General features: G+C 29.9%; 2 protein-coding genes across 6 annotated transcripts; one reads left to right on the plus strand and one right to left on the minus strand.

The window, feature by feature from the left end:
- The first annotated feature begins 441 nt into the window (after nucleotides 1–441).
- LOC107413746 (uncharacterized) lies at nucleotides 442–5,916 on the plus strand. Its single transcript, XM_060811410.1, has 10 exons — nucleotides 442–489; nucleotides 1,014–1,094; nucleotides 1,188–1,306; nucleotides 2,236–2,337; nucleotides 2,652–2,768; nucleotides 3,095–3,160; nucleotides 3,620–3,686; nucleotides 4,897–4,950; nucleotides 5,054–5,194; nucleotides 5,810–5,916. The coding sequence occupies exons 1-10, from the start codon at nucleotides 457–459 to the stop codon at nucleotides 5,909–5,911; spliced, it is 882 nt and encodes a 293-aa protein (XP_060667393.1). The 5' UTR covers nucleotides 442–456; the 3' UTR covers nucleotides 5,912–5,916.
- A 146-nt stretch (nucleotides 5,917–6,062) lies between these two features.
- Nucleotides 6,063–12,509, minus strand: LOC107413753 (uncharacterized hydrolase YNR064C). 5 transcript variants are annotated; one of them, XM_048481235.2, is made up of 13 exons: nucleotides 12,228–12,509; nucleotides 12,062–12,116; nucleotides 11,723–11,778; nucleotides 11,446–11,510; nucleotides 11,214–11,283; nucleotides 10,570–10,639; nucleotides 9,559–9,615; nucleotides 9,374–9,441; nucleotides 9,160–9,240; nucleotides 8,444–8,521; nucleotides 7,843–7,998; nucleotides 6,812–6,964; nucleotides 6,063–6,418 (listed from the first exon to the last, which is right to left on the minus strand). In XM_048481235.2, exons 1-13 carry the CDS (start codon nucleotides 12,390–12,392, stop codon nucleotides 6,260–6,262), a joined length of 1,233 nt encoding a protein of 410 aa, XP_048337192.2. In that variant the 5' UTR covers nucleotides 12,393–12,509; the 3' UTR covers nucleotides 6,063–6,259. The 5 variants fall into 5 exon arrangements, with proteins under 5 accessions (XP_048337192.2, XP_048337191.2, XP_048337190.2 ...); XM_048481234.2 differs by having other exon boundaries at nucleotides 9,559–9,600; nucleotides 11,446–11,546; nucleotides 12,228–12,508; XM_048481233.2 differs by having other exon boundaries at nucleotides 11,446–11,546; nucleotides 12,228–12,504.
- Nucleotides 12,510–13,152: the final 643 nt, after the last annotated feature.

Genomic DNA, 13,152 nt, shown 5'->3' on the forward strand with positions numbered 1-13,152 from the left:
TGTCACGTTTTCTTATTCAATCTTACTTATGAATATCCTCATGGACTTGAACTCTTTAACATGTCCGTCGTAATCTGAAGTTGACTGTTTCATGGGGATGGATCGATGAATATTCGACACAAAATACAATCTCTAAAGAGGCTACATGTCTGGTTTACCTCTTATATAGAACCTACTTACTCTTTTTTCTGCAATAAATATGGAGGAGCTCAGATGCGGTTGGTAGCTAGTTTTTATAAAAATCTGGAAATGGGAATTATTTAAATCAAGATTATATCGGAAAACAAAAAGTTTTTCACGGACTATCCCCAATATATATATATATATATATATATATATATATATATTTATGTGCATGATTAATAATTCAATATTGCTATGAGTTAGATTGAATCCAAGCCCCATGTAAGTGAACCGTTGCCTAGAGGGATTGTCAGCAGAACGCCTAACTCCAAAATGCAACCATTATGGGGGCCTCGAACGAAAAGGGTATGTAGTTTGAAACGCATGATTTATTGCCAAATTTCTTTTTTATAAAAGGAATCAATAAAAAAAATCGAATGATTAATTGGAAGCATAGGTCTTTTTGTTTATAAATCTTGCTAATTATCTACTGGTATTTTGACCATATCTGATGGAAACTTAAAAGACACCAATTCGAAACCTTAATTTAACTAAAGATTTGGATAACAATATTTGAATTATGTCACAATTGATCGATGTTGCATTGAGATAGCATTTTTCAAAGAGTTGCAGTAGGATTTGTGTACTATAGTTTTTGGTTACCGTTTAAAAAAGACGCTTTACGAGATTAGGATAAAAAATAATAATTAAACAAAAAAAAAAAAAAAAAAAAATACAACGTATAGAGTTTAATTATCTTTTAATCTAATGTTTGGATTTCAATTAATAACTGAAATTATTTTCATTTTGGTGGTGATGTTATTTTTATCGTCCATGCATTTTGTTGCATAATTTGAATAATAATACATATCCTCTGCTATTTGTATCAGAACCCAGAGTTACCGTCAAACTTACTGGCCATGGCAGTGGGAATAAAGCAGAAAGAAAGCGTAAACAAGATTGTAATGAAGGTGAAACCAACTTACTTTTTTAATCTGTTCACATTGTTTATAAATGTCTTTATTGGATTCAAATTATCTATTAATTTGTCTTCAATTTCGCAGTTTCTGTCAAGTAATTTTGTTGTGATGCTTTTCCATTACGATGGGAATGTGAATGAATGGAGGGATTTAGAATGGAGTAACCATGCCATCCACGTGTCCGCTAGTAATCAAACAAAGTGGTAGAGTCCCTTGCCTATAATATTTCTCTTCTTTGCTTTAGGATATTGATGTCTACTTGCTCTTTAATCTTTATTTAGCCATGTACTAAAAGAAAAGAAAAAAGAAATAGCTAATTGCAATTTTGTATCAAAGAATTGTATTTTGAACCACTAAGTTTAAAACCTTACAATTGAAGCTTTTAAATTTCAATTTGTCACAATTTAATCCAATCATCATTTTTGATTGACCCCATTAATGCAAGTCTAATCAAAATGCAAATTTATGAAATTAAAAAGTTTAAATTGCTACAATTGAACAAAATTGCATTCTAACATTTATAAAAGTGGAAAAGGATTGTTAACCACTTACAATCTAAAAATTAAATTGGATAAAAATGTAACAAATTGAAACTTGAAAACCTAAATTTCAACATTTTAAATTTGAAAATCTAAAATATAATTCTCTAAAATCAGTGAATGCTAAATTGCATTTAACCTACTAAAAAATTATTTTCTACTCTTAAAAAAGTAAATAGTCAGATGAAATTGGCTTAGTTGGTAAACAATCCACTAGCAAAACTGGAAGGTCATGTGTTCAAAACATCGAAATAAAAAAAGAAAAATTATTGTAAATAATTTTTAAAAAAAAATAATATTGACCTTATTTAATTCTTTGGAAGGCAATGGGAGAATTTATTTATAATTGTCAACTATAAGAAAACCAAATTAATGAATATACACACACACACACACAAACAAAACAAAACAAAAAAACATAAACAAAACAAACAAATAAAAAAAAAAACATGTTTTGGGTTTCTGTATTTGTACAAATGGTTAAGGGGGATCGATGATATTATCCTAATTTCCTTTTCAAAATTAATTTTTATTTTATGCCAAAGAATGTCCTAGTTTTATAGTGATACATAATTCGTTTGACATTACATTAGGTGGTTTGCAAAGCGATTCTTACATCCAGATATTGTTTCCGAATATGCTTACATATTCCTGTGGGATGAAGATCTTGGAGTTGAAAATTTTAATGTTGGAAGGTAAAAATTTATACACCAATACATTTACGGTGTGATATGTGTATGTATATTTTGTTATTCTATGCAAGGTTTAATATACTCTTGTAAATCAAACTTCTTAAGTGTAAGCGAGGTTCTTTCAATAAAAAAAAAAAAAAAAAAAAAATTGTGTAAGCGAGGTTCAGGCTTTATCAGGTCCATTAATTGGTCGATTAAATTTTTCTCACCATTTAGTAAATTATGCTTCTGATTTATATCCGTTTATTCAAAGAATAAATCTTAATATTATATCCCATTTTAGCAATATTCTGCGACTTGATTTTTTTACGGTGCAGATACATACCAATTATAAAAGAAGAAGGGCTTGAGATATCACAGCCAGCACTTGATTCTGATAAATCTGAGGTGCATCATCTACTCACTGCCAGAGACCACAAATTAAAAGTGCACAGGTTTATGGGTTTCTCGTTCTTATATTTTTATAGAAACCGTAGAAAGTTACCTGCAAGATTATTTATATAATATATAAAAGACTGACCCCAAGGGAAAAAGAAAAAAAAGAAAATCTATTATTTTTTACAAAATATAATATTTGAGTTCGGTGGGTTTTCAGTACGGTGTCCTCTGATACGGTTTTCACTCCACGTTATAGTTTCCATTCAGTAAAACAATTATTATTATTATTATTATTTTTTTTTTTTTTCGGTAGAGTTCGTTCAATAAAGTTATATATTATAGTTTATAACTATATTTTGGTTAATCTGTACAACATTAACAGGAAGATTTTCAAGGTGATTGGTGGAAGAAAGTGTGACAAGAACAGCACAGAACCTCCATGTACAGGGTAGGGTAGAAATTTTGCATTCCATGGATTTTAGTGTTGGTACCAAGTTGTTTACTATTAATATGATAAAATAATGTCTTATTATTTTATTAATTTGTATTTGACCCTCTAAAAGTTCACTTATCATATTTAGTTAATTGAAAATTTTTAGTTTCAGTCTGTCGGTTTTTTTTTTCTTTTTTTTTTGGGTGGGTGAATAGTTTGTCAAATTAGTAGTGAACAAGGTTGTACCCCTATAACATTGATTTGTAACTCTCACTTCAAAAGTTATTCAAGTTTGAGAACTAAAACGCCATGATATTTATGTTCAGGTATTGAAAGTGTAAAACAATTATAGTTTAAAGCGTTCAGTCAGCAAATATTTTTGTGTGTTGCAAGTACTCTCTCATGAGCTGAAACATTTCTAGCTATTTAGTTTGGAATAAAGACGATGCAAAAATGATGAAAATAACGTGACAGGTGGGTAGAGATGATGGCCGCTGTTTTCTCATTGGCATCATGGCGCTGTACATGGCATATTATTCAGGTATCATGTACCTTAATTACTTCTAGGGAGGTTCTCTTTTTGGACCTCTAGGGAAATTATTCGGTATGAGTTTACCACGTTAGCTAAATACCCGACCATTCAACTATATGGCATTATTATAAATATAAAATATGATACATTATTTATGTTAATTTTAAAATTTAATATAATTAAACTTCAAATTAATAAGTTATTGATTATTAAATTAATTTTCTTGTTTGGCCCATTTACTAATATATTTAGTTTCTTTTTCTAAAAAAAATAATTATATCATTCACTTTATTGTATGCAAATATATATATATATATATATATCATTTTTATTTAAATTTTATTTTAAAAAATAACAAAATATATTTCATCCAAAAATATTTAAAAATCGTTATTATTCATTTCATACTCCATACAATATAGATAAATATATATATATATATATATATAAACTTTAAAAAATGTTATTTTATATTTCATATTCCATCCGATATATACACAAATACTTTTGAGCTTAATATGATAAATTAAGAGAGCTTAATATGATCAAATGAGAGAGGAATATCTTTTATTTTATAAATATGTATATGCTTATACCAATTTTCCCAAAATGCTTATAAAAATAAAGCAACAGTATATATAATTTTTTATTATTATTATTATTATTTTTTTAGATTATTTGAGAAATAAGATGAATAAGATAATTTTTTTTGAAGAAAATTAAATTTATTAATAAATTCATATTAAAGAAATTGATTTTTTTTTTATGAAATATTAAAGGAATTTAATTTGTTAACAAATAACTTACCAATTTAAAATTTAATTATATTAAATTTTAAAAATATAAATGATATGTCATATTTGATGAATTAACATAACATAATTGGATGGATCTATGGCTGATATGATAGATCCGTCCTACCGAATAATTTCTCAGTTCTTACTTACGTTTAAAATGTTCCGTTTTATATCCATATATAAACAGGATAAACCACATCCAAGAAAGTAATTCAGTATAATGCATACCTTTTCAATATGCACGTCTTAGACTGGATGGTTAAGGAAAATCTACATCATTAATAAATTCAATGATAAAAAATCTAACATCTTACTGAATTATTTATTGTGGTTTCTATCAATTAGATCTCTCATTAATTATTTCCATTTATATGATCATTACTACTTCTTTATATTTTTCTTTTTGTTGATATCATTGACAGAATGACTTGGTTCATGCATGGGGGCTAGATTTCCAGCTTGGTTATTGTGCACAGGCAAAATTCCAATCTCTAGACTCTGAATAACTTTTTTTTTTCCCCCTAAATTATTCTCTTGAACATGTACTTTTAACATTTAATTTAAAGCAAATCTTTACAGGGTGATCGAACCAAAAACATTGGAATTGTGGATTCTGAGTATGTAGTTCATTATGGTCTTCCTACGCTGGCAGGATTGGCAGCAAATGAGGTTAGAAACTTTAACAGACTAAACAAAAATCTACAAATCACTTGGCTTGAAGTTTTTATGTGCATATGTAAGGCTTAGAACGATGCTAAATAAGCCCTACTATTAGCAAGCAGTTGAATGAAATTGTATGGTATGCTTCTCACAGGCATGCCATATAATCACTCAGAGACACATCATACAGGTATGTTTGTTCATATATAACATATATTATATATGGATAAAACCTAAGTTTTCTACTTGCATGTATGTCAAAACAATTTATGCAATTTTTATTTTTACTCACCGATGATGAAAATCACAAATACAGACAAATGCTGGAGTTCCAGATCGAGCCACTAAAAATGTAAACTTGCCCAATTCAGAACAATTGGTACACATTTGAAACCAAATGTCTCGGTTATGATTTACTTGTCTAAATTGCTAAATGATACCTTGAAATTTGCAGGCAAAGTCACATTCCATCCATGAGTCTGATGCTAGATCTCAGGCATATGCCATAATGAATTTCTCTGCAGCCATTTTGGAGACACATATCCTATGCAATCCCAAACTTTTACATACAGTTCACATACATACATATATAGGCTTCAGCAAATAACCAGTGATCATATTTTGATTAATCCTTTAATTTCTTTGATTCATTCTTCTTGCATATAAATTGGGCAGGTGAGAAAGCAATCCTTTATTGAATTAGAGATCTTTAAGAATAGATGGAAAAAGGCAGTTAGAGAGGATGATTGCTGGAGTGATCCATATCAAAAGCCATAGCCAAGCAAATAAAAAAGAGGGAGGCTGTTTATAAGCTTCTTGTTATGTCAACCAATTTTCTGAAAATTTAACAGTTCCATTACCCAGTTCAATTCTAGATAGAAAAATTGGGAATGTATTTTCTCTGTCCTAGTAAAAAATATTGGACGTATAACAAACAAGATTTAACAGAATGTTCATTTACCAATTATTTAACAAATACAGTATAGCAGCTAGTAGCTACTTATAGCATAAAGTACAGCGTAGCCAATTATCATAGAAACCTTTATAATTTCTTTGGTTAAATTATCTTGATTTATGTGCGCTCGACAATATATTCCCTATCTTTTTAAAAAATAAAAAATAAAACTATTTATTCCATGACAGAAAAGTATCATAAAATTGACCTCCCTTTGCTAATGATCCCAGATATAAGTTGTCCAAGTTCTTCACCACAATCCTCTTGCACATGATGCCCAGCCTACAAAATCCAATGAATAAATTGCACCATTTTCTAAAACCAAGAACCTAAAACAAATGAATGAAGGTTAGAATAGCAATAATAAATAATTATACTTTGTAACAACCAATGTCTACATTGATAAAATAGCACTTTAAAGATGTGGATGCACAATATAGCATATTCTTTAGAAGACAAGAGGGCGGAAAGGAAACCAGAAGCAAGAAGCATATGAATAAAATATGGCCAATGTAGTGCAGAAAAATAAGAATAACAAGATACAACTTAAAGAAATATTTTAAAGCTTTGCAGAATGCATGCACAATGAAAAAATTAATTGGTGCATGCAATTTGTATTTCACATGCATGTATTCATCTGCATGAAAACTTCTAAGGGCAAAGAATTGGTATAGTTAAAGCCTCTCAATGTATGTTCATGCATAAGAGAGAATAGTAGATACTGAAGGAATTTCAAGAAGCTTATGGCTTGAATCCTTGCAGAAATCTTCAACCCCATCAAAGGCCAACCAGCGATCTCTTTTGCCCCAGCATACTGTAGTTTTTACTTTCCAACTTTTATCCTGTAGAATCATCCTCATTTCTTCTACGTATTTCTGCCATGTAAAGCACCACACCAAAGAACAATTAAGAAATAAAATCTAGAGATAAATTATCTTTCGTGTGGTACAACAACACCGCCATCCCAATTATAAAAAATAATAATAATAATAATAATAATAATTAATTAATTAAAAAAATTAAATTATTAAATTATTAAAATTAAAAATTAAAAAAATATAAATAAAAATAATAATAAAAAGAAGAAGAAGAAATAAGCTAGTCCAGAATTCAAGAAACAGTTACCACATAACAACTGTGAAGACACCATATTTTTTGCGTGTGTACATATGAGCACAAGAAAAAATTAGAGTGCAGAGTTGATCATTAGCATCCCTCAAACTTGCATAAAGTAGCGATCAATACCGTTGACTTACCAGAAGGATTTCATTTATGAAGAGATAGTGGATTTAAACCCAGGACTTGGTAGCAGTGAGTTGACAGATAAACCAATTCAGAAATTATTTCATGAAGCGATTAATTACAAATTTTTTTCCATCCAAGTGGATTTCACGCTTGACATAAAGAAGTGCAGCTATAGGAATCCTTAGTAGAGAGATTTGAATTATGAGGTAAGTCAGATTCTTCACACAGGGTAGTTATATTTGAAGGACCATAATTTTGGAAAAGCCATTCTCCTAAGCAATTGCTTTTTGTGGATAATGGCTTATCTTAGGTGAGCAGAAACCTGTAGTAAGCTAATTCTGGTACAAAATTTTCTTATGGTTCTATAAAATGCAAGGGACCAGCCCTCATTTTTCAAACTCTTCTGGGCATTATACCTGATCTATATACTGTAATACAATGACATCAAGCCATGTTTGCAATGAGCAAAAACTTAATTAAATAGACAAGAATTAACGAAAAGGTTCACCTTCAACTCCTTCCTCATGGACCTGCTAATTGCATTTAAAGCGAATCCTGATGAACCAGATGTGAGGTATGGTCTTCTATAAACCATTGCATCATCTTCTTTCATTTTGTAAGGACCACAACTTGTCAAGGCTTTATCACTAGCCCTTATAGGATCCTAGTTAAGCATAGTATAAAGTCATTTAATTATGTTAACCATAATATTAATTTCAAGAGCAACTAAACATTTACTATGATTTAAGGATTTTGATCAAGTGGGCTTTGTAGCTCACAATATGGTAGGCTACATTAATGTGGCACAATATTAAATGGGGGTAAACAAGGAAATACAAAAATTTAATACTTAGTGTATCCCTTGTTATCATCAGGCCCCCCCATGTTTTGCTGATTCCACCCTTTTATAGTCCACCATAATGTGAGCTATAAAGCCCACCAAATTAGAGCTGTATTATTGAAATAATATAAAAACAGACAAACACACACACACACACACACACACACACACACACACACATATGCTGCAAAGACACATCCATAATGATGCACATAGAGCAAACGAAAACATCAATTTAGTAAAACAACTTGTAAAAGAACCATCCTACCTGAGAAAATATTTCACCTAATAAGAAGTTACTGAATATGGACAAAGTTGAAGGAAGACTTGAATGCTTCGCTGTTAGCTTAATAAAACAAGATAAGCACCATGTTACATTAGATGCTACTCTCAATTGTGGGAAAAAAAAAAAAAAAATGAAGATGTACATCACACTCATAAGTCAGAGCATATCTGAATGCAATATTTACATTTGCATGCATCATTTACTAAAATGAAAAAATAAAAATAAAAATAAAAATAAAAAAGAAAAGAAAAGAAAAAAGGAAAAGGACATCTTATAGTTTGGAACCAAGGAAGATGAAATAGAAAACTCAACCAAGCATTTGAACCAACTCATACCCATCCCCCGACTTTCCATGTGACAGAAGAGTTTAGGGACTATTTTCATCCTTGTTGGTTGTTGCCAGTAGTTGTTAACCTCAAACAGGAAAAAAATTAATTTATATAACATCTCTTGCATAAGAAAAGTCCTAAGAGTAGGTCATTAAATAATTATCAAGTCAATAAGCAGCAGTTGACCTACTCTTAGGACTTTTCTTATGCAAGAGATGTTATAAAATCATAAAAATCCTATATCAATGTGTTTGTGCCATTGGATAAACACGATCTAACCACAATAATAGAAAAAAGGTGCTTGCAAAATAAAAATAAGAAAATAATAATTAATGAAAGGAACCTGACAAGTTTACAGAGAACTCATACAGGAGGATTGACGAGTATTAAATCATTATGCTTTTCCTGATGATTGCTCACATATTTAACAACAACTGGTGCAAAGTATCCCTGAGAAGAACACAAAATACATAAGATACTTCAAGTTCAATACAGATTATTTAATGTTGAGTGATATAACCTCACTTATAAATTCACCAAAAGAGGATTTTTTTTTTTTTTTTAATTAAATAGGAAAATATACCTGAACCACAAGTGAGACCTTGTCAAGAGCAACTTCATTAATAAAAGACTCCAAGGATGACACATACTCTGACAGCCAAAATAAGTTTTCAATCAACAAAATGTTATATCTTCTTGAAACAATATGACTAAAAATTATACAAACAACTTTCTGGTTTTATCTACAAAAACCAAAATAACAATTACCATTTAGAGTGTAGTCAAAGCCATATCCAGGTTGAGGCTTATCTGAAAATCCAAAGCCTGTAGTGTCAGAGAAAATATCATGAATTTTCCATCATGACAAAGAGTTGGTTAGAATCATATCAAAATAAGAAATCTAACAAATAGAGCAATACTTAACTAAAACAACAAACATAAATAATAAAGTGTATATATAAATAGGCATATGTACTGTATGAACAGCAGACACATTCTAATATTGTAAATTTGTAATATGCTTATCAAATACAACATCAGATGAGAGAAGAAGTTTTACGAAATGAACAAAAACTTATAACAAGTCAGAAAACTAAGAAGTTTTACAAAATGAACAAAAACTAATGACAAGTTCAAACTATTCCATAGTCAAAAATAAAAAATAAATAAATAAATCCTTCACAAGAGATAAATTTCTATATAGAGCTAATAAACTTCTACATGAAATATAATCTGATTGTGTTTCCTACTGTTTCCCCCTTGTTTCCTTTGATGTTAAAGAAAAATAAGCAGAAAGACAACACTGTAATAGCACAATCCATTTTATTTTTATCAACTCTTTTGAAATTTCTTGAAACCAAAGATTTCCTTCCAAAATTCTGTGTAACCATCTACTGATAGATGCTACTGTTTCACCATCTGCGCAAAGACACTTCTTTTTTCATATGCTAGAAGTCTTTAATATTAGTGTGGGGTTATTCTATTAACATCTACTTCTGAAGCACAGACTTTTTTCCAGCATAGGCTAGTAAACTTGCAAATTTACAATTGACGTGAAAAAGACAAAAAAAAAAAAAAAAACATATGGAGAGAGAGAGTACATATTCTAATAGCATTCTGAAAAATAAGTGTGCCTACTGATGTACTATTTTGCTAAAGATATGCAACAGTGCATAAATACCAAAGGCATTCTCCATAGAAATGAGAAATCGCAATAGCTGATTTTCGCTTTATTGTTGGGTAGAATTGCTAATTTACATCCTAAAGCTATGATCTTACCTAGCCAATCAAAAGCAATTGTATGATAGTCTGCAGAAAGCATGGGGAGAACTTTGCGATAAGAGTATGCCTGTCAAGTATCAACCACATCATTTGGAATTGATTTGTGATCAAAGAACTAATCCAAATGGAATAAATAACCACATATACTAAGAGTCTGCAATCCATAAAAACATTCTTCTAATTAGCTAACAATAGCATAGAAACCTGGAATGTACTGAGTTGTTTAAGAATTTTAGTTCCACATGTCAGTCATAGTTACATATATTTAGGTGAAAGGAAATAAAGTCCACATTTAGAAAGATTGTATTCATACAACAAAATGGAAACAAATATATCAAATGCATCAGCCTTTTCTAAGTACAATATTCATGCAAAAATAAAAAATAAAAATGAAGAAGAAGAAGAAGAAGAAGACAGTATAAAGACATGTCTACAATTTCTGATATCCAAAAATGGGAATGCTTTTTACTAAAGCATAGGCATTAAGAAAACAAGCAGGTACCTTCCCATTGTAAGAAAAAATAGTCTATGAATAATGATCTTATTGTTTTGATTTTAATTATTAGCATTACAACATTAAGATACATCACACAAAGAGAACAGGACATCATTTCTTGACGAGTCTGAAAACAAAAACTCACCTGTGAAGGAAAACCATGAACTAGTATAACCGAAGGATTATCAGCACTGCCACGTTCAACGCAAAACCATCTATTGCACAAAATCATAATACAGAGCATGTTTCAATCGGTAAAGCCTGCAAATAATCCAATCTCAATCTCTGCATACCACATAGACTTTAGAACCACCAAACTTTTCACATTCAAGAAAAATATTGACACTAGAATTCACCTCAAGACAATGTTAAAATACCTGAAAAGGTCAGGTGGGGCCTGAGAACCAACACCCATTGTAAGTCCAAATATCGGATCTTTGGCCTTTCCACCAGAACCACCAACAGAATGAGCTTTTACCTTGAACATTTGTATGATCAAATGATAACTTCTTTTAAGAAACCACAATAACTATGGAAATTTAAGTGAATCCTACTATACACAATAATGAACTATAAAACTAAAGGCACCCCTATCTTGTATTAAGGAGAGGGAAAAAAACAAACAAACAAACAAACAAAAGGAACAAGACTCACCATCTTGCCTTGTTTAAACCATTCATCAGAAGGGTTAGGCCCATCCGAATATTTTCCTGTCAATAAACACCCACATTCTTCAGTTGAATTCCCAATGAAAAAATTGTCTTGAAATCAATGAAAGGAAAATATTAAATACTCCGCACACACACACACACCAAAAATAATAATAATAATAATAATAAAATAAACAAAACCATTTGACTGAAATTAATGAGATCTTTAAAGAAAAAAACACCCACATTTTCAATAGGATTCTGAAAAGAAAAGAAAAGAAATAAGATAAATAAATAAATAAATAAAACAATTTTGCTTTAAACAAGTGAAATAAATGCTCACCTCCAGTGAAAGAAAACCCATCACCGACCGAAACAGGAGCATCTATCAGATAATCCTGAATCAAAAAGAAAAATCAAAGAAACCAAATAAAAAAATAATTAAAAAGAAAACAGGTCATATACATAAGAAAAACTTCAATGAATTTGAATCAAGAGGAGAAGCATACGTCGTCCTGGCGATCATCGCTTGCCGATGATCTGCAACTGAACGTGAGACGTTTTTTTGGGCATTTTGTAACAGTTGATTGGAGAGGTCCACCGTGGAGGGAGAAGGAACTAGGAATACAAGTGTGAATGAGGCATTGAAGAAGCTGTTGAGAAGGAATCGCCATTGCTACCAAATAACTGAAAGAAGGTGACTAAACACTGGTGCATTGCTGCGGATAAAAAACTTCTGGTTCATATATGCTTCAATATACATTAGTATTACAACACCTCGAGAACTCGAGAGGAGATGCCACCTCATCTTTTTAAAAAAAATAATCAGAAAATAAATAAATTAATTAACCTTTTTTTTATATTTTTTTATGGGAATAATAAAATAACCTTTTGGATTAATATCGTTGTTCGCTCCAAAAGTCCAAAACTATGATGGCGGCTTCAAATACCGATTTCAAAGGGCTTTAATCCTTTTTGGTATTTTATGTTTTAAATTACAAAAATGTTCATGTGCTCTAAACCATGGTCTTTCTTTATCCGTTAAGTCCGATAACACGTTTATTTGATAAATATAAAAATTTGTTCGTAAAATACTTTATTATGTTTAATTTTAGTTTTGTGTGTATATATGAATAACGCTTCTACTTTGATTAAAAAATAATAGTTCCAAAGATTTTTATAGTTTAGAAAAAAAAAAAAACACAAATATAATATAGCTAGAGAGATTTTTTTTTTTTCTTTTTTTCTTTTTGCTGACAGAGATTTGGAACTTCAAGTTTGCTATTTCACAAATATATATATATATATATATTAAAAAAAACTAAAAAACAATAATATTATGGATACCAATTATTTATAAAAATAAGGTGATATTTTCAATAAGCTTATATATATTTTTCTTGATCGATGTCCGCTTATCATGTTTATTTAATA

This window comes from Ziziphus jujuba, chromosome 9, assembly GCF_031755915.1.
Source record: "Ziziphus jujuba cultivar Dongzao chromosome 9, ASM3175591v1".
NCBI lineage: Eukaryota > Viridiplantae > Streptophyta > Magnoliopsida > Rosales > Rhamnaceae > Ziziphus > Ziziphus jujuba.